A 22,784-nucleotide genomic window follows, 5' to 3' on the forward strand; every position below is an offset into this window, starting at 1 on the left:
CCTGACATCAAACCGACATTTTTTTAAAATAATTTTATGCATGATTAAGTCGGTTTATGCAAAGTTGATATTTATGGATGTATATTATGCGTGATTGCATTTGTAAGGCTGCGTGCTCTGGCGGTAAGGATGTATCTTATGTAGGGCAAGGCAGTCAAGATGTCTCATTAGCATTGTGTAGCTGGCCGGATCCGTCTGTACTGAAGCAGGAATGCTGCGCGCACAAACACAACGCATGTTAAACTTTGCCAGGCTCTGACCCCGTCGCTGGAAATGTCAAGAGTAATTAAATACCTGATGGGTCACCGTCTCTGTGCTGCTTGGTGGGGGGCTCATCTGTATCCCATGGTGTGAGCTGGTTGATGGGCGTCTGACCCCACCTCACCCCCGGGGCCAGCAGCAGTCCTGGTGCCTGGCCGTCTCCGGGCGACAGTCCTGAGACCTGCAGCAGAGACAACAAAAGAAGAATTTAAAAATGTGAGCATCAAAAGGATTTTTCATTAAAACACACTATATTTGGATGAAAAACAAATCTATCAGAAAGGTTTTCAGATGATGGAGTGTGGAGTATAATTAGCAGTGAGTGAGTGAAGATCACACCTTATGTGTAATGAGGGAAATAGTCCTGCTCACCACCTCTGCAGACGGTGCAATATTTCACTTTTATATGTTAATAACGATTAACTTTCTAGTGTGGGCTGCATTCGAGTTGTGATTCCTCCCCGGAGAGTTTGCAGATCTTTTGAGACCAATCTGAGCCTAAAGAAAGTAAATAAGGAGACAATCTTGTGCAGGCTGTGAAAAAAATGCAATTTCTGTAATAGAAAGGGTTTCCAAGGTGCACGGTGTGCACGAAGTAGACTAAACTAAGTTTGCTAAGCCTTTCTTGGCATCCACTCCTGTAATATTTTCACTCAAGTAAGGCGGTGAGGAATGTTATCAGGCAGGCGCAGGCTGATGAAAACACAGGGTCAATCACTGCGGGACCCCTGAGCAATATTCTCCCTATCTGAAGTTTGGATGCTCGGCCCACAAACTGGGCAGGGAGAGGGCAGAGGCGAGCCTTTTTTGCCCCGCGTGACCCCAGCCGGCATCTCGAGTTAATAGAAAAGACCCAGGCGTTGGGCCTCTCCTGCGTGCCTCTGTCCTAAGGTCCATCCATCCCTCAGTTCTATTAACCCGCCCCGAAACAGTCATCTGCTTCATCAGGCAGGCCGCCGCACATCGCAGGCCAACAACTGTGTGGACAAAGTCTGTCGGACTCGCCGCCAAAAATCCATGTAAATGTATGCACGCCGGATCAATGCTCTTTCTGGAAAACATCCTTTCAAGCTTTAGACGTCCACTCAGATAAAAATGGTGATTTGAACATGTTCTTGTAGCATTTTTCTGATGATGGAGGACATCAATAAAGACATTTAAGCGCAAAATTGTATTCAGCAGTAGGCGAAATAAAACCTTTTTGTAAAAGAGCGTATTTGTGATGCAGAACATATGCCACAAGATCCTTGCTCCGCCCCTTTATGATGCATCCACTTGTAGCCAACTACACCCATGTACGTCTTGGATTTGCGATCTGGAATCTGGATCAGAACCATTGACTGTATGAGAAAAGAATTTCAAATGAAGTCAATTCAGTCGCCATTTTTTGTGCCGCCATGTTGGAGCCAGACGACTTCAGTAAGTAGTGATTCGTCTGAGTCGGCCCAAGTCAATGTTTCTATGGCAACCACTTTGGCCAATCAGGAGTGGGCTTGTTGGAATTCCCTCCCCTAACATTTGAAAGCAGGCTACACAAAGTCTGTGAGTCCAACGTTGGTCGTGAGACCACCTACTTTTATTGAGGCATCTGATTGATCAGAGTAAAATTTAAATAACTATAAATACAGAAAAAAATATCATGAAAAGAAAAGAGGATTAGCAAGAACAAGTTTAAAAAAAGAGCAAAAATGGTTCTTCTGACCAATAGATTGACTGAGTAACAGCTGTTTATTTCTCTAAAGACATATTTTTGGACTTTGGCTTTTTGGGACCATTTCCTGTTTAGAGTCACTCAGTCCAGTTCCCATTTCTCGTCAATATTGCTCGCCATTCTTGTTCGCTTTGGTGTGGTGAGGGACCGTAAGATAGTGGGAGAACTTGTTCGCAGATGGGCGACGAGAAAGTTAAGGGAACATTTTTAATAAACTACTGCCACTCTGTAGAAACTATGTCCTAGAAAACAACAGAGGTTTGTTGATTTTGCCTAAAACTGTACAATTATGATTATTATGGATCTGGAGTATTATGGGTTTTTATGGAGGGGGTGGGGGGGTCTGCACCTGCAGATATTGATAAAAAGCAACATCTGCCGTCTAATCAGCAATCTCCAAAAAGCATTCAAATCCAACACTTTGTTGATGTTTCTATACTTAAAGTCATCTGACAGTTTGTAAGTGCTGGGGGCTAAAAGAGGGGAGGGGGGAGCAGCTAAAGGAAACATGTCAAGGCAAAGTAGAAAACAGAGTGATGGAGTGAGAGCATGACGTCGGGCTGAGGTGGAGACAGACTGTCAGGCCTTTTTGTTCAGCTCAACCTGTCAACTTCAGACGCCAGAAAACTGAAATGTTTTACTCAGAGAAAGCCCAAAGCGCCCAATTGCATTCAAGAGCCCTGAAGACTCGGAAGGAGAAAACTCAGGAGGTGACGAGGTGCTTTTTATAGCCCGTTTATTTGTTTTGGTTAATGTTCTTTCACTTTATTGCTCGTGAAGTTTCCTTAAATTCTCCGCACAGGCGCTCTCTCATTAACTTGCCTTCCTATTTTTGCCCTGAAAACAGCCAGAAAAATAGATCTCATCCTAAAAGGCGGTCCATCTGTCACTGATCTATGCATCGGGTAAAAAGAGAGACGGTAAAAAAATAAATAAAAAAAGAATCTTTTTTGTCTACACCATCAAACTGACACCCTATCTGCCGGGCTCTGGAACAATCCTGACGTGGAAATGATCAAGGTTAGATAAGAAAGGCACATACACACGGGAAACACAGACGTGCATGAACACACATTCTATCCAAACGCATGCATGCGTGCGCACACCCGTAGACGGCAGAAAATATTACTGGGGTGTTTATTAAGACGGCAGGCTTGCAGCAGGCAGGCAGGCTGAAAGGTACGGTAGGTTCTGGGACAGCGGCTGCCATTTTCTCTCCATTTGATTTTCTCTCCCTGTTTCCAGTCGGCTCTTCCCTGGCCGCCCATTATCACCGGGCAGCAGATGGTTTCCTCTCACTTGACAAAAACCGTGCTGGAAACAAGGAGGGGAGCCAGAGAAATCTTTTCTGACTTGAGCCAAGCTGCTCGGTGTTGGTTGCTTAGCTGGATTTTTTCTCAGTTGCGACCACATTTGTCGCCTATATAACATGCATACCTAATATAAAATGGGATTTCCCTCCAAATCTTTCAAAAACAGTGTTGGGAAGCTGCATTGGCGCTTTTTTTTTTTATTTGGCTATGTTTTTGATCCAGTATTTAACAAAACACTTGCCGTTCAAACATTAATTTAAGAATTACTTAAATAACAGGAAACTGCTTTATTTTTTTTGTGCATTAACAACAAAATAGAACATTTCATGAGTAGCTGTTGCAGTTTCTACAATAAATGCGCTGATTTGTGCTTTTGTTGCGCTTCATTTGACGCAAACTTCTTGTGATGGGAAAATTTTAAGCTGCATAGCGATTGGCCAGACAGAGTTCCCATTGGATGTTGCATTTATTTGCATGCTGTGTCATCATTCAATGGAGTAATGCAAAACAAAATGTTTTAATATTTTATAAAAACTGAGAGGAATCTGCAAGTTTCCTGTTTTTTTATATAATTTAATCTTTTTAATCCAAAAGGCCAGTTTGTGTGACGTTATTAGTTTTATCCAAATACGAAATAAAAATGAAAAAGTCAATTAAGGAAAAGAAAAAAAACAGTATTTGTAATTCATAAAAATCCCCCTTTGTTTGTTACGGTGGCCTTGAAGTCCAAATCACATTCGCAAATCTCTCGATGAAGAAACATATCAAAGAACAACAATTGAAAAAGCAAAACAATAAAAAAAAAACTTTCAGAAAAAAAGTATTTTTACAGAAATCAAAAGGATATGTTAAAAAACTGAAACAAAAAAATAAACTGAAAGAGGCAGGCATTATGGGACATTACTGACTGGATGATGAGTTTTGAAGCAGATGATTATTTTGACTGAACTGTGGTACAGAGTTGATTGATCAATCACCAACGCTTGCGGTGGGCGTGGCCAGAAGATCAAAGAAATGTCCTCTGTCGGAAGAGAGTACCAAAAAACTTTCTGTAGACAAACAAACGTCATCATCCAATCATCAATTTCCCATAGTACCTACCTTTTCTGGTTTCTTATAGTTTCTTTTTTTTTTTTTTGCATTTTTATTTTGTTTCATTTTTATTCATATTTGTGTTTTCTATGTTTGGGAATGACATTTTAAAATAGTTCATTGTGACATTTTTGCCTTGAGTGATTTTTTAAATTTGATTTGCACTTCAGGGCCACCGTAGTTTAAAAATAGTCTCAGACGTGATCATCACTGTCCAATCAATCTTTTCTTTATCTACAATGTTGAGATGTCCGCCTCGTGAATTGAAGGTCGGGCGATGAAATGCAGACAGATCTTGAACTAAAATAAGCCGCTCCTCCTTTAGCACGGCCCGTGCGACAGTCTGAACCTGTCAGTTATTTCTGCAGACAAAAACAAAAAAGCTGACGTCGGCGTGTGTGCAGAAGCAGGCAGCGTGATCGCACACAGGGAGCTGTTTGCCACTTGCCACCATCCGTATATGGTGAGTCTGGGACTCAGGGCTGTGACTGCAGTCAGTTTCCCACATCCGGATAAACAGAAAGAACGTCGCTGGTCTTTTGTGCTAAATTCCCTGCAAACTATTACTTTTAAAACCTATGTTTTAGACATTCAAGATTTGACCAGATCTTCTCTTTGCTTTTCACTTTTCCAAGCTTTTTTATCAAAATCACAGAATTGTTTGTCTCATTCAGAGCCAGGATCTAGAAATAAGGAAATTGTGATTAAAATGGTTCAAACTTGACAATGGAAAAACTTGATTTAAGACAAAAATTGCACTCAAATCTTTGTATAAGGAAGTTATTTTAGAGTTAGATTGGCGTTCATTTTTTATTGTGGGAAAAAAATATATACATTTCTATTAAGTCCTTTAGATTTTATGAGGATGTATCAAGATGGACTAACTTGTACTAAGATTATGTTCTCATTTTGTTCTAAAATGAGTCATTTCCACTTTTTACACTAGTGTTTCGCCAATGTAATCAAAATAAACTGCAGTTAGGTTAACAAAAACTCAAAAACAAAGTATTTAATTAAAACTAGCAAAATATAGTTTTTATTTTAAATATAAGGATTCTAACAGTGACCTTTTCATATTATTTTTCCCTTTTTGAATGCTTTTGTGGAACTCCTTGTTTCTAGATTTGAAAACCGTATTTTAAGATTTCTTGTGAAGTAAAGATGGACAGATAATTTTACCCTTTTATTAAAATGAGTGTTCCTTTCTGACGTTAAGGGCACCTTTCTCTGCAGTGTACTTCCTGCAAAAACCAAAGGGCAATAACTGAAATAATTCAGTTCATGCGTTCCTACATTAATGGTTTGTTTTAAGTTGTTTTTTTTTTTATCTAGGGGGAGTAAAATTGGAGAGCAGAAACGAGTGAAAGGGATGAGTTTGTCTATAATACCCGTATCCCACTGGTGTAAACAACATTACGGCACCCACTGATGAAATCAACTAACTGTGTCGTGATTTAATAAGCGATCTGCACGTGGGCGGGGAAAAAACAGCAGTTTGGAGGGAGGGGGGAGAAAAACTAAAACAGGAGGGTCAGTAAGAAATGTGCTAAAATAATAAAATAACCTACAGAGACGGTCGAAAAGACAGAACAGCTGAACGTGTGCCAATTGCCACGGTGTTACACCGCCGGTTTGCAACCGTCTGAGATCCCGGTGGAACCGTTTCGCAACGCCACTCAGCTGCTATGTGGTAATCAGGCAAACCAGTTAATGAAAATTCTTCTTCCTGATAGCTTTTCATATTTTCTTCTTTTTTTTCCAGAGGGTTGAGCTGGGATGTTGTTGGACTGCTGGTGGTCCGGCATGAAGCGCTGGATGTAGCTTTATTGAAATGCTTTTGACAATATGCAGCCGCCGAACCGGCCAATCACAGTGCATGTGCACAAAATAAAACGTAAAGAAATTTTAGTTACAGTCATGCCTTGCCATATTGGCTGCTAACTAATGTCATTCTATAATTTCACACTGTAGTGAAAGAAAAACTAAAAAAAAAAAAAAAAAAGGCCTATTCTGACAAAAAGAAAATTGAATTTTACTTTAACAGAATGGCTTTTTCTTCCCTGTGGGCAGGCGTGGACTGATGCTGTAAATTTGGCTGAAGTGTGATAGAAATAATGGCTTTCTTTAGAAACGAAAGAAAGAACGGCAGCTGAGAAAGAAGTGTAAGATTGACAAGGCAGACTAAGACAAACCCATCCATCACATCGGCTTGTATCATTGCCAATGACAGATCATTTTTAGCTTTTTAAAGACAAAGTGCAGAAAGAAAGAAAAAAGGAAAATAAGAAAATGTCCTTTTTTCTCTCCAACACACCAAAACTCAGACGGAGCTGGCCTGGAAACTGACCACGAGTGTTGAGGAGAGCACAAAAGCGCGCAACCTATTTTCCATCGGACATTATTCACTTACTGTATAGAGGTATCTCCTCTCCATGACAGCTCGCTGACACCTAAATGTGGAGAGGATTCGTTCTGGACTTCCTCCATAATGCTGCCGAATGCTGGGGAGCTGTGTCCAATCTATTAGACTGGAGCATGGCAGAGCATCTCGCTGGTAAACAAAGAATCTGCTGCGCCATGTTTGGCAGCCATCTTAAAAATCCAACGGCGAGGCGCCACAGGCAGACGAAGGTGCGTATTCACAAAAATTATGCAAACCAAAGAGGCAGAAAGGAATAATACTTGGAAGCCGCCGCATCTGTTGGGCATGAAAGCACTTTTTGAAGACAGACTAGGATGAAAATGTTTTTTTCTTTGACATGTTCTTGTGGCATGTTTCTGATGGTGGAGGACATGGACAAAGAAAAGTCAACTTAAAATTGCATTTAAGAGTATTTCTTTATTGGGGGCCGATTAAAAGAAAAATGCAGTAGGATAAAGATTGTATTTGTGACATAGAAAATACACAGAGAGTACCAAAAGCTCCCTGCTCCACTCCATTTTGATGCATCCACCAATACACAACTAGTTCCAATGGCAGCATCCTCGGAAGTAGAAATTTACCCCTGTGAATTGCAGGGGGGACTGTTAGAACAGAGCAACCCCGCCCCATTTTCCTCTCCAGGATCGAATCGATTCATGTACGTATCGTGTCGGTCTTCCTCGTGCAAGCCTGAAATCTGGCTCAAACCTGTACGACTGGATACCTCCGATATTCCTCACCATGTAAGGCTGTAAGCTAGCGGGAAAATATGTAAACAGAGAGCTCTCAGCAACCTGGAGAGGAAAAGGGGGCAAGCTGCTTCGCTCCAACAGTCCCGCCTGCAATTCAGAGGTGAATTTTTCTACATCCGCCGCTCTGCAGAAACTATGTCCTTGAAAACGCCCCGACTTTTAATTTTGACTAGAAACTGCATAATCAATCATAAATAAAACACCAACGGGAAAACTTTGAAAATAGATCAAAAGATGATCAGAGTCGGTTTTTAAAGACTTGATAGCTAAAAATAATGTTCAGGACACAGAGACGCATCATGAAACCACATTAGAGAGAGACACGCCTTCTGGAAGTCACACTACCTAAAGAAAATATGGTGTTATTTTATTAGTATTAACATGGAGAAGATAAACTGAACCCTACACCAAATCCCAAAAACATTCCATGAGGAAGTGGTGTGTCTGCAGTGGTTTTCCGGAGTTTATCTTGATAATGCCAAAACCTATAAAGCCTGGCTCTTCATTGAAGAAAGAGAGCAGTTTACTGAAATGTCATATCCGCTGTCTCCATCTGGATTGAGGCGAGATCCCTTTATACAAAACAAATGTCAGCTGTTACTGGCAGTTGACTGTTCATAACTGCCAGTACACTAAATTTGAAAAAAATAAACAACAACAACAAAAAAAAGTCACTACTTCCAGGCACTGACATTTAACACTGACCCTCAAACACATTAAAAACACACAAGTGCCTGCTGGGTATATATGCTACTGATGTACCGCGGAAAGAGGTGTGGATACTGGCTGTATAATTTCATGCCGCGGGCCGGACAAGCGAGGGATGCTGGCCTTTACTCTCACTGAACTACCAGCTCTGACAGCTCCTGGCTCGGCGGACATGCTTCCAGAAGAGCACAGGCGCGATTGCACGAGGGGGAGGCCGATAAGCTTCAGTGGAGAAGCAGGACTGCCAGCTCGCCTAATATCCCACAAGTGCTACAGAGGTGCAACTTTAACCCTCTGAAGCCAGTGCTTCTGCTTTCTTCAATGGTCTTGCATTTAAAAACACACTCTGGTGTAAATCGTGCTTTTGTGGCATTTTTCTCAAGATGGCTGACATATACTAAGAAAATTCGGCATAAAAATGGAATATTTGAGCATTTCTTTCATTGTGAATCAGGAGCAGACAAAAAAAAACCTTGTTTGAAGAAGATTGAATTTGTGGATGTAAGTTAACAGAAAAGGAAATAAACGGAGAGCTCTCATTAATGGGGAGGGGACGGGCTTGTTCCATGACAACAACTCAGACAAGTATTTCTAATGAAGTCCTGCCACTCTGCAGAAACTATGTCGAAGAAAGCGACAGTTTTTTTTTTTTTTTTTGGCTAAAAACATCATACAAAATTTCCCCCACTATAGGGCACGCCAGGTTATAAGGCACACCGTCTATTTTCCAATGTGTGTCATATGTGAGGTGCACTAAAGTGCTACATACATACTGGGCAACACAGGTTCTTGATTGCAGGTTTTTTATTGTAGGTTCTTGAAGGCGCTTTCATCAAATGGTGTTTACACTGGACTCTCGCTACCCAATACTAGTGCATGTACCTACAGTTGGAAGAGGCTAGGCGCGAAACGTCGATGCGGTGCAAATCTAGCACCAGGCGTTTTCTTTCACAGCTCTATTCCGAGATACGACAGACTTGGTGTCACGTAAATCCGGTCAGGCACAAACCACAATTATTAATTTCTCCTCCATGATCAGTTGGATTTTATGTGAATTAAAAGGGACGCCATACTGTAGCTACCAAATCTGATTGGTCAAAGTATGACCTGGTTTAAATTTCAAAATGAGTTCAATGACTGTGTTTTTGTACGAAGAGAGGACTTCAAACTTGCTTAGCGTGCATATGTGTCTGTGTGTGTTCCCATAGGCTTTTCATTGGAGCTTGTGACAAGCTGCACATTAGCCCCGTTAACGTATTCCCAGCACCTGTAACTCCCAACCTTGTTTGCAACACCCAAACACAAAAAACTGACTGATAACACAAACACATTTTTTGTGTTACTCTCTGTAACTATGCTGACTCCAAACATTGTAGGCCTGACACAGCTACACGTTAGCCACGTTAGCCTATTTGCAATAACACCCAACCTTATTTGGAACTTAAATAAACAGACAAACATGTTGACAGAGCGCGTGTAAGTCTAACAAACACTTTGAAATCAGTAAACACAACCCGCATCAATCCATCTATACGCCGCACTGCTGTTTAAAAGAATAATACAGCTTTTAAATAGATGATGCGAGTGGGTCTTTAAAGACATTTAAAGCAGCACCATGAACATGTCCAGAGTGCAGTGAAGCTCTGGAAAGCTCTGGTGCTTGGACGCCTTTGCTGTGGTGGCTTGCTGATGCCGTGGCAACCTCTCCCAGAGGAAATGTGCAGGGGACACACATCCACCTCCCTTGGAATTTGGGGGGGGGCAGTTAGAGACACAGGTCTTCAGGCAGCCATGACCCCGCCTGATGTGTGGCGAGTGTTTAGGGAGCAACACACCCAGCGCCTGTCACAGCAGCAGCATCAGGGACCCACACACCAACTGCTCCAACTCCTGGCAACCCTCTGCATCCTTTTGTCAGTAATAAATGAGTTGACTGGACAAACAGCTATTTTGTACTAAATAATACAGTGGATTTTCAGTGATATTGCACTATATCTGCGTTTTCAATAGTGTTTGAGGAGTCATTGAATACATGTTACAATGGAGGCAATCTGGAAGCAAAATACAGGATATTTGGGTAGATACGGCACAAACGGGCAAATGGCAAAGCTGTCTGGAGAAAATTCTCTGCACATATTTCACTCTAGGGAACAAACTAGCCCATTGTCTGAGCTGAAGAACTGCATTACTTCCATGCATATATGGTCTATATTTTATAGCTCTGCAGCATAATTCTGTGCTTCGGTGTTGGCTTGGTTGGTATAACGCTCCATGACTGCCGCTTTCGTGACTTAAACAAATGAGGCAATATGTCAGGTTGAGCTACACATTGCAGAGTGGGTTTAGATAAGAAGAATTTTTCTATTAAGTAACAAACTCAGACTCCTTGTCATCAGTGATAAGTTATTTGCTGAATCGATAGAGCTAAAAAGCTACAGACGCGTTATCTCATCCGCTGCCCTGGATTCTGATGGCTTGGCCGTAACCTGGCATGCCCCAGCACTCACCTATTTCTTTATCACAGCCACTGACAAAAGATGGGAACGCAGAGCATGTTGCTCCTGAGAGGCATTCACTACACAGCATGCAGAGATTTAATTGTACCAGAACCGACTTCCGTCACCCAGTGCTAACAGCAACTAAATGCTGTGCCGAGCGTCTTTATTGGAATTCCGTTGGTTTGCACTAAGAGGATTTTTTTTTAAAAAGAAAGAAAAAGAAAAGCAGTATTTAGGGTCAAGAGAAAACTTGATCCAGTTTGATGAGTTAAACTGAAAATTTGATATTCATTCTGCAATGCCGTGAATGCATGCAGCTTATAAAACAGGCAGAACTGTCAGGCAGGCAGATGGATCCCATGGAGCGTCCTATTGACTTTTGCTAGGAGCAGTTGAGAAAGAAATTGAGAAAGAAAAGGGAAAAAAAAATCTTCAGTGAGTAGATTCACTGAGTAGTAAAGAGCTCAGTCCATCACCCATTACAGTTTGTCAAACATAAACTCAGAAAACATTTCTGCATAGAAAGAGGAAAGTCTGTTTCACCTCATATATGGTGCAGTTTATATAAATGTAAATAACAATTTTACTGCAACACCCAGGGGTCCAACTCACAAATGTTATGCAAGTAATTAAGCACTGCCACTGCCAAAGGGAGGCATTTAAGTGTGCATAATTACTGCTGCGACTGTTTGCAATGACCAAAATCCCAAGCTAGAAAAACTAGCACTAGTACTTAGAAGTACCTATCATACTTTATTTACCTGTGCCTCCTCATCTTTAGGTAGTAAATGATATGATACTAAATAGTTGGGCTGTGTATCGGTAAGGGTCTGGATACATCCTAAGACTGTAACAGAGACAATAAATCGACAATAAAAAAAACTTAAGTAATACACCTCTCACATGAATAACATGGGGAACCTGCCTATTTCAGTTAAAGCAGGAATGGCTACATTTGAGCTTCGTTTCCACTGAGTGGTACAGTCTGGTCCGGTATTTTGAGTGCTTCCATTATAAAAAGCTGGACCAAACCATATAATTTTTGGGTCCCCGTTGGTTGGAGGTTCGTAGAAAAAGTCCCTTATTTCTGTATTTTATTTATTCCTGGTTTTTGCTCTTCCTCTGACTAGATCTGAGCTGAAGCTGTAACTGACATTTGATGATAAATATTTAAAAAAAAATCCAGAGGAACAATTTCTTAGCTGCTTTGAAATTTTCATTGATTTAGAATTTTTGTCTTCCAAAGTCACAGAACCTGAACCCAGAGCTACACTGGAACTTATTGATCAATGAGATGTAGAACTTTCCCACCTGATCCAGGTGATCAGCTGGGATTCAGACAGGAAGACAATAAAAAAAAGGTGGAAGAAAACCTCAAATATCTCTTCAATAAACTAGGATTGCTGTTTTTGTGCTCCAATGTTTGCAGTTAAAAAAAAAACAAGATGTCAAAGGAAAACTGTCAAACGTTCATAAAATTGAAACCTACGTATTTTCAAAACAATCATTAAAGGGGCTGGGGAGAAAAATCTAAAGACTGAGCTTGAAAAGAACATTACACATTCCTTTAAATCCTGCATTTTAGTCTGAATGAAAACTTGAGCAGAGCTGGAACATTTCTCCATTCAGCAAGTATGACTATAGAAGTCCAACCCGCTAGGCGAAGGTCATTCTAAACGACGCAACGTTCACCAGCAACAAACACGTGAGCTTTTTCGTTTAAAACAATTCTTCTCAATTAGGGAAAATAATACTTCCACACCTTAACCGTCACAAAAATCCCATTTTGTGTGAGCTGACATGACTGTGTCTTCACCATTAAACCACAGAAAGTGCAGCAGAAATGAAAGAACTTTCTAGAAGTAAAGCGTTAATTGAGATGCAGCAGAATCAGCATTAAAGCTGTCAAACACATGCCCCCCCCCCTTGACTACAATAAGGGTTGTTATGGCAGCGGCTAACAACTTCCAGTTTCTGCTGCCTCTTTGCACCCTGGAATGCATTTGCAACTCAACTCCAATGCACTTCATTTAGGATAATAATGTCGATTATCACACACATGTAAAGTGTTTTCTTTCTTCGGTGCTTTATGGGAGACGGCTTCAGCCTTAAAAAACACAGCGAGCGCCGTCGCCATGAGAGCTGTGGCTGTTTTCCAGCCTCAGAGACGTCATTCTCAGAACTCCAGCCAGCACTTTTAAGAGAACTGAAAGGGCCGGTTTTATCCCACAAGATGAAGTGGTCAGTGCAGCTTTGCACCCCTGCAAGCACTGGAGGGAGTTCCCACAGTGCACCGCTTGGGGTAAGACATACACTGGGGAGGCATGCTGTCACCATCAGAGACCCGATTCTCCTCAACAAACCAGGAAAATAGCCATGAACTGTGCTGCAGCAGGTGGATAAACACGGCTTTGTTTGAATCCGGAGGATTTCTCTCTTTACGCAGAAGACTCTTCTGTTTGGAGACACCTTTCAAGTGGCTGTGAATGAGCTTCTCTTGATTTGCCGTAATGTTGGGTTTTCTAATGCTAATGCTGTTCTATACAGATGGCAAAAGTAATTTCAAGGTCCATCTCCCATTTTTCCTGTGTCGAAAGTTACTATTGACAAAAAACATGAGGGTGTTTTTTTGTTTTTTTTTAGACTCGGTTGATGTCTCCATGCTTGAGTCGTTCCAGACCGAGCTTTTACACAACCTGTTAATGTGAAAAATACTGTCGCTACAAATAAAAGCTCTGTTGTTTATATGCTTGATTTGGGTTCCAGATCATCATATCAGTAATTGGTTCGTAAAAACTTTATTCTCCTCCAAACAAAGGACGAAAAAAGCCGAGTCTGCAAAGTGAAAGTCTCTGATTCTGATTTTGCTTTCGCTTGTTTTCTTGTGTTTAACTCTCTTCTGTACGGTGGCCTTGAAGTATAAATTCCATCAACAAATCACTCAAGGCAAAAACAAATTAAAATTCACAACGGTAATTCAAAAAAAAAGGAAAGCGAATAATTAATAACTTATTTAAAAAACAAAACAAAATGCCAGAAATCAAAATGAAAAACGTTGAAAGTTCCCACTCTGTTTTAGCCAAACGTGTCATTTTCAGGTCATAGTTTCTGGAGAGCGGCAATAGTTCATAAGAAATTCACTACTTAGGCCATTAGCCCAGAGAAACCCTACCCCCCCCCTTTCCCCTCCCTGTTGCTGAGAACTAGAAGCATGAAGATTGTGGCTCGCCTAGCAAAAACTGTATTTTTCTAACTGCTTTTTTGTCTGCTTTGATTGAACTGTAACTGAACAATAACTGAACTTTTTGCAGTGGGTGTGGCCAGAAGCTCAAAGGGCCTATATCATGCAAAATTAACTTTTTTGAGTTTTTCAGCGTATTATAATTTTTATTTGTCACAAAATCGACCCGAAATGTGTAAACATTCATGAACTACAGAGCATTTCTCTAAAACCTGCTCTCTTATCATCAGCCCTTCCCAATCCCCAAAAACGGTCGTCACATTGTGACATCACAAAGTGAGGAACAGCCCCTTCCAGGAAGAGTCTGAGCCGCCAGCACCGCCCCCAGGCTAACAGACACGCCCACTTTCTGCGTGGAGCTAGCAGCTAAACGCTTTCACTTTGTATCAATAATATGCATGTCCATCTTTGCAAAAGTTAGGATGTTGTTTGTTTTTGTGGGCAAAATGCAGACACGCTGCCGAGGCCGGCTCTAGACAGACATCATAAAATGGGCGGCACCTGCAAGGAGCGAAAGGTGGAGCCTCAGAGATCGAGTCATCTTACATCCGGGTAGGAAAACGTACTGTGAAAATAACTCACATATTTCACAAAAAAATGTTCTTTAGTGTGTCAAAGGTAACATATTTTCATATATATGGATATAGTTTACTCTATCATTGCCATGCCAAATAACTGTTTTTAGAATTACATTCTGGTTTCAGGAATTATGTTTTGATTTTTCTTTAATTTTTCCTTAACAACTTGTTTTTCTTTTTATATTGTTGTGATTTTTAATACATTTTTGCATTAGGAGTCATTTGCTCTTTAGGTTTATTTCTGGTCACTTCGGACTAAGTTATTTGTAGAAAAATGAAATTAAAAAAGTATCCAAAATAAATACTAGCCGTCATTTCCCTCCTAATATCTGGTGGTCTTCCAGTTTCATACCTCATTGAAGTGTCGTGTCGTCAGTAAAACAGGCGGCTGTACAAACATTTACTGTGCACACACAAGTCACGCGTGTGACAGCTTGTTCTGCTGAGAAAAAAATACCCTAACAGCTCCGTTTAATCTCTCCAGATTTCCCTCAAAATGATTTCATTTTGTCATCTAGTTGGCTAATTCGGTGTGTGATAATAAGTACGATGAGAAAGTATCTTGCTGGACACAGAGAGACAACATTAATATGTATGAGTGCCATGATTAATCACTAACATAGACGAGGCACGCTATTTAAAACTCCTCTTGCTGCCAAAAATAAAATTGGAAGAGTGTGTGGAGGAGGAGCTTCAAACCTGAAGAGGCTCCCTGTCAGATGTACCCATCAATAACGTTCACCCACCGAGAGCGCCGGCAGCTTCGGCTCTGGGCTGTGCTTAAAACTGACGTGAAATAAAGACTTTTACATCTGAACCCCCCCCTGATGCTGCTGATTCAGCTGGTTTTTCATCCAAAGGTTGGTCCTCTTGACCTGGATGGGACACGCTCTGCTCTTTACTGTAACTGAACGAGCTAATGACACCCCTCGAGGAAGACATTAAAGCCCTGTTCCTGCTGCAGCACCTGTCCCCAAACTGCACACTTGTGGACAAGAGCTTGGAATCTGAAATAGCCTGCCGGGTCGAGCTCCTTTGATGCAACAGGACGACCGGGAGAGAATCAGCTCCTGGAAGCTTATGGAGCCGTCGGCTCTCCTGTTGCAGGTGTGTGCGCGCTTTAACGCTCGTTCTAACAGCCGCCGTGAAGCTTTGGCGCTTTGGACCGCATCAGGAAGTCCATCAATACATGTGTGTTGACGCCACGCAAAGCCCTTTCTTTTCATCGATCCACAACAGAGCAGCCGCACATCACTTTGGTTTCAGACTGATCCTAAAAAAACAGGACGCTTCTGCAAACTTTAGCATCACAAACGACACACAAAGATAGGTACTTTAGATTTAGGGAGAATTAATGATTCCCAGTGGTAATATATGCATTTTTGCATCAGCGAGCTCTACAGAACAACGTTCATCTGTCAAAAGCTGAAAGAAAAACTGCTAGAAATGGATGTTTGCGAGCGTTTATTAGGCTTCACATGGCGACCGGTTATCTGAGATGATTTCATCGCACTGAATAATAGTTTGAATGCTACTTTATGCTTTTAACCTAATTTTAAAGATCAAAAACTATGATTTAACAGTTTAACAAGAAATGTTTTTAAAGTTTTTATTTAACTTTTGCACAAAAAAATTAATACATTTTTGTTTTTATAGTGAATAAAAGCAAAAACAAGCTGGCGACAATTTAAAACCTTGTTTTTAGACAATGCAAATATTTTGTTTGAACCTGTCTTCGCTTTACATCTTTTAATAGTTTTCCGAAAGTCAGAAGAGTCCAGAATTTTTCTGTCTCATTAAGAGCTAAGATCTTGTTCAAATGAGTCCAAATGTTTTTGCTCCCAAGTCTTGACAATAGAAAAAAACCTCAAATTTCACTGTACTTTTTGACACAGGATCATTTCAAAGTTCAATTACATTGCTGTTCTAAGAACAAGCTGTAGTTTTACATTTCATTGGGATTTATTAACATGGACCAACTTGTGCTTGTGTTTTATTCAAATTTTGTTCTAAAATGAGTCATTTCCGCTTATTATACTAGTTTTTTGTCACTGTAACCAAAATAAACTACAACTAGGTTTATAAAAATAAAACAATTAAACAAACTACTCCCTTAGAACCAGCAAAAAATATTTTTAATATTGTCTGTAGAACATTTAATATAAAGTCATTCTATCACACAGATAGCTTTTAAGGTAATATTTCCATTTTTAATGCGTTTGTGGAACTCTGCATTTCCATATTTATCATAATATTTCTTGTCGAGTAAAAATTGAGACATATTTTTACTACTTTCTAGTGATTTTTTAATTTAAATGTGTTTTTTCCTATTTTTATGCAACCTCTTTTTACTGTGTCAGTTTTTAATATGATTCAAATTCTCCATGAATAATATCAGACCTTAAATCTCAGCTAACAAAGAACAAATGAGCGATTCTTCATCAAATACCACCTTAATTAAATAATTTTTACCATCACAAAACTTAGTTTGAACCCTTTTGGTGGAACTTTGACCTTCTTCTAGATCCACATTTATGTGCTTTTTTTCTTTTTTTGTTTTGTCTTCAGATTTTCTACCAGGATGATGGGAGGAAACTACCGTCTTTAGCCACAATCAGTGTTGGATAACCATCTTGAAAGAGTCGTATAACTATTTTCTTGATCTCCACTGACAGCTCTATTGTCGAGGCCATGTTATCTGTCATTCATGAAGGTGCAATAGCTTGTAAAAGGTCTGCAGGCTCTACCTTTTAACTGCAGACTCATTTGCATATTTTCCTTCTGCATCTGTTTTGCTTTTAGAAGTGGGAATCACAAGGTGGTTTCAACTTTTTCCCTCTTTAGCTTTAAAAAAAAAGAAGAAAAAAATAAGATACAGTTTTAAAAATAAAATACGTAGGCTGGGAAATGAACATATTATAAGTGTGGGTTTTTAATACCAAAATAATTACCAAGCAACGAACAAATGTGTTTTCCGCTGAGACCGGGCCTCATAACAGAAATCTACAGCGTTCGCTGCGTGCAACAGCAGACGCAATCTCTCGACTGTGCCCGGACATTAGCGAGAGTCATTAAGTTCATTTAAATGAGGATGTTAAGCCGATGAAATGAGGCCTCATATCTGAGTGCAGAAACAAAGAAAGAGGCTCTCCTTCTTTGCATTGTTACAGCTTCTCAAAGTCAAGCAATAACTTTTGCTTTTGGGGGCAGTTTATGAGGCCAAATGCTCCCAACGTCAGACAGTCTAAAATATCCACAGAGCTGGGAGGTTTACACGAATCAGTACCTAAACCTTTGTCTCAACTGCCCTTACGGGTGGATCCGGGTGAAAAATGGGCAAACCTTGACCTTGACCAGCACAGAAGATGCTGGTCAAGGTCGTAGGCCGCCCGGAGAACTTGAAGATCAAAAATGGTCATCCACATGTTTTCTACAGGCACGCAGCAAGCGACAGGTCGTAGTCAACACAATCCAACATGCAAGGTGTGTCGCACTGATTTTCCTTTTTTTAAACCCCTCAAATCTACTGGACTGTGCAAGGAGCCCAGGTTTCATTTTGTGTTTTTACTGAATACTCTAACCAGGATCTGTTTTGGTACCATGAACTAGAGCAACGGCATCTCTTTCTACAGAAGTACTGCACCATTTTCGAGGCACACTTGTTTGGCTTGAATTGGAGTGCGGCTGTAGAGGGGGACACTCCGAAACGGCGAAGGGAAGAGGCGGAGCCGATGTGCAGTGCTTGGCTACACTTGCCTCGCTGATGCTGACGTAGTTTCAATGGTTTCATTAATGCTTTTGGGCAAGTTCTAATGTCCATTTTTTGGCAATTCTGGCGTACAACAAAATGAACTGAAACAATACAGGTGCAAGCTGTTCTAGGGGTACTTGATTTGTGGAACCTGTACAACAGCATCACCGTCAAAGGTGTGTAGAGCTTCCATGAGCCCTATGAATACTTTGTGATACACTTACCACAAGCAGGACAATGGTACGTTCCATTTTCATGACATCCCTTAAGGTGGCTGCAAGACTGTGCTCCCCTACGACCCTCTACAGAGCCGTACAACCCAAAATCCAGCTACACCCGCATTAGTGCATGTAACTAAGACTTTTTGCATGTTCATCAAGTGTTTGTCACATCTAGGATACATTCAAATGAAGTCTGTCAACATATTGGGCTGCAGAATGTGATGTTTACATGATGACTCTTTAAAGAAAAGTCGACAACACATTCAGCAAAACAGGAAGCAGCACTTGGTTTGCTGTCAAAGAAACTAAATAAAGTGAAGTTTGGAACACATATTTATTTCAAGTTACATTTTTTCCCTCCAAAAATGAAAAAAAAAATTTAAATTGAGAAATTTCACCGAAAAATAATAATGTAAAATCTGAAACTCAGTGTAAATAGAGACAAACGGCGACTTTAGTTGCTTACGTCTGATATATGATTTCAGGGTAAAAAGAACCAAAATTCTGACTTGGTAATTGACTAAATATATAAAAAAAAATGTTTTTAAATCTTGGTTTCCACCAACAGACTGACTGTTAGCTCAAACATCGCGACATCTTTTTTGCTTTCTCTTCCTCTCACAGGTTTACCATTTATTTATTTATTTTCCCCCTAGATTTCTGCAGCTGGGTGAAGCTCCACTGAAAACCTGGCATATGGTAAATAGCCCTTAAATTAAGTCCCTGGCCTTCCAGCTTGGATATCTGCGATGATCGGAACAGTGTGTCGCTTGAAAAGACCCATTTTCCCTCTGGCACACCATTTAACATGTCTCATTTACCGAGGAAATATGCAGGTCATACTCCAGGAGATTTCCGGGCACATCCTTACCATGCTTGTTGCAAATTTATAAGATTTGAATTAGGGCAGATATTAAAGGTCGGCTCTTTCCTGTGCTTTCACTTCATGTTGTTTTATTTTTCTTTTGGTATTTTATCACTTATAAAAGTGCTTTTAGCAGAATGAGAAACAAAAAAAAACTGCGATGGAAAAAGAGATCCCATTTCATGCTTTAAAACTCAACATTATAAAATAAGAGAAACAAATAAAAAAGGTGGGTTACTTCTGTGTCACAGATGACTAATGCTAACTGGATAACAAGCATTATTTTAGGACGCACCTTTCCAAAACGGAATACTTTTACTGTCAAATGTCACCTTGCATTGCATCATTGTTTTCAAATTTTCAGTATTTAAACATTTGTATTCAAATATGACTTTTTATTCTAAATAAATGACCGACTCCGATGGAAAATGTGTTTTGACGTGTTCCCGTAGCATTTTTCTGATCCCATATATTTAAAAATGTTGCTCAAAATGGCATTTTTGAGGATTTCCAAACCATTGTGAATCAGAAGCAGATGAAAAAATGTCGTTGGAAAATGATCGTATTTGTGACATAGAAAATAAGCTTCCTGGTCTGATGCCTCAGTCACAAAGAGAGGAAGGGGGGCGGGGTTGCTCTGGTAGAAACTATGTCCTAGAAAACAACACAGTATTTTTTACTTTTAATTTGGGGCTAAAAACATCACAATCATAATTAAAACACCACTGGGAACACTTTGACAGTAGATCAAAATATGATAGGAGTGGGTATTTAAGCCTTTAAACCAGCTAAAAGAAAAGTTTAACAGAACAAACAAACCTTGAAATCTTAAGTTAAGACAGAAAAGAAACTAAAACTAAGCTAATAGTATTACTTTCTGAGTGATGTTAGTATTTAATTTGCTTTGATGGACTTTTGAATCGCTGCCTGAGATCGTCAAAGCTTAGAAAAAATGCAAATTGACAGATTAAGGTGTGGATTTTTACTTTTTCTAACTAATGTGTGTTTTTTTGCGATGGTCGAAGATTTGACCCTATAATAGTTCACAGAAAAATGCACATCCCACTCATACATTAAACCAGCCAATCCCAAAGTGTGTTTTTCTGAATCTACTTACCTATTAATCTTGCAAATGGAGGATTTATCATCAGCACAAGTTCAAGTTCAACCAGATGCGTTTCAGAAGCAAAGCCGGTCTGAGCAATCTCCATTCAGGGGGACTCTTGACATTCTACCCACAGAAAGCATGCTGAGTCACTACACCTTTAGTATTTTCAAAATCAAGCAAATTATTAAGCATTTTCCTTGAAAAACCTACTGCTTCCTCATAATTACGGTAATTGATGTGTGCAGTCATACATGAGGCTGTGTTACTTTTCACATTTCTGTTCAGTGTCATCATTCTCATTCAGCTTTTAGTGTTTGTATGATGCACAGAAGCTGCATGGGTGCACATGTCTTGGAAGAGGCTTAGAATATTCTAAATCTTTCTCCAATTGTCAAAAACTAAATAAAAGGACTTCAAATCTTTTAATAATGTCAAACTGAGCGCTTTTTTGTTTTACTTTTTTGCTTTACTTTTTGTTTTTTTCTCAACCTGATGTTTACAGAAGGGATAATGCCTGAGGAGGTGTCCATTATCAGTAATTAGTGGATGACACAATTATTATTAATATTGTTTTTGTGTGTTCTATAACTACCGTAATTCCCGGACTATAAGCCGCTACTTTTTTCCTGCGCTTACAGCCCTGCGGCTTATTCAGTGACGCGGCTAATTTATGGATTTAATTGGCGGCCGCCATGTACGTACTTTCGGACTCAGTGAATGGATTGAATTCTCTATCTGACACCAAGCACAAGTCATTTGTTTTTTAACACATTAAGCAGCCAAACAGCATGGACCTCACTTCAAGTCTTAGACACTTCAGTCATGGTTCAACGAAACGAAACACGCATGCCCGGCCGCATCCCAGAATCCTTTGGTGCCATTAGACCCAACGTGCATGTGATCGCCGCCACGATATGATGAAGCTTTCAAGTTAAAAGCAACAGTTAAAAGCAGCGTGTAAAAATCCACCATCACCAACGGGTTTGGAAAAGCTGGTCTGCTGCGTGACGGAGAGAACAGCGCATGGAGTGAATTTACCTCAGAGTCATAGTGACTCGGCTGGCTGAACGTAAATATGTGGGAATAACATCAGCCTTTATTTTGTCGGGACACGACTGGAAACACAAATCCACGTGATCGTTTTTACGGTTTCTAAGGACTGAGCGGGATTTTGCATTGAAAAGCTGACAGCCTCCGTGTGAGCTGGAGACATGTTCTCCTGGCTGCTGCTCATCACATAGAGCTGCGGGGTCGATGGCAGTCGGATGGCTCCCACACGTAACAACGCATCCGCCCCTCATCCACAAAACGTACAGCATTAAGTCTGATTGCTCTGCACAGACACGATTTGTTCCTCCCTGGAGCCGCCCTGGCCAGAGGTGTCGGAGAAGATAGGAAGGGGAGCGCGCGGGGCGGGCGCGGAGCGCATAGAGGCGTCCGCAGCGCAACAGTGTTTGTTGTGGAAGGAAATTTCAGTCGCCGCTGCTTTATTTTACTAGCGTGTTTTTAACCAGCCCTGTTACTCCCATAACGCTGCCGCGACACAAGCGGAAGGAGAGCTTTTCCCGTTCACCCCTCCATGCACTGCTGATACTAGCTCATTCTTAAACACGTACAACAGTGTGGCGAGGCCCCGCCTTTAGCCCCTAAGACTCATGGGAAATGGGGGATCGCGGATGTAAATTTCCTCATCATAACTGAGGGATGTAATGTTGATTATATGGTTACTGTTTGTAATTTTATGTATGATACCTAGATTGTCAATAAGTAAAAAAAACTAAAAAAATAAATAAATAAAAAAACAATAACTGAGGAACTTGTGAACAGAATAGAGCTCCATGCTTTTTAGCAGGTGTGGGTATACTCAAAAATGCATGTGCCCGAGGCAAGGCTGATTCCTCCCACAGTGTGGTTTTAAATCTCATGTAGTTTGAGAGTCAGGACGTGATTGGTCAGGTGTACTATGTTGCCTAATGCATGCGGCTTTTACTCCGACGCGGCTTGTGTATGATTAAAAGCACTTAAACACGTGAAAATGGGTGGGTGCGGCTTGTAATCGGGTGCGCTTTGTAGTCCGGAATTTACGGTAATAATACAATTATTTATAAATATGTGTTCTAACTTTCTGTTGTTCCAGTTATTAACTGGTGTTTAGACCAGTCCAATAATGTGGAACATTCATGCCATACATAAACTTGTTTTTTAGGTGTCCATTATCTGAAATTTACACCTCAAAGGCATTATCCTGCTTCTACTACAGTAA

The 22,784-nt window shown here is 40.5% G+C and overlaps 1 protein-coding gene across 10 annotated transcripts in view; it reads right to left on the bottom strand.

Annotated features, from left to right (window-relative positions):
• Positions 1–22,784, bottom strand: part of klhl29 (kelch like family member 29) — a 280,668-nt gene that overhangs the window by 133,114 nt on the left and 124,770 nt on the right. For 9 of the 10 annotated variants that reach the window (XM_011491437.4, XM_078943199.1, XM_004083387.5 and 6 more), the window contains one exon: positions 295–442. In XM_011491437.4, the coding sequence (XP_011489739.1) occupies positions 295–442 (148 nt within the window). Of the gene's footprint in view, positions 1–294; positions 443–6,787; positions 6,937–22,784 lie in introns of those variants that run through there. The other variant, XM_078943204.1, reaches the window with a different exon arrangement.

The sequence above is a fragment of the Oryzias latipes genome, chromosome 24 (assembly GCF_053564925.1).
Source record: "Oryzias latipes strain Hd-rR chromosome 24, Olatipes_Hd-rR_3.1".
In the NCBI taxonomy this organism is placed as follows: domain Eukaryota; kingdom Metazoa; phylum Chordata; class Actinopteri; order Beloniformes; family Adrianichthyidae; genus Oryzias; species Oryzias latipes.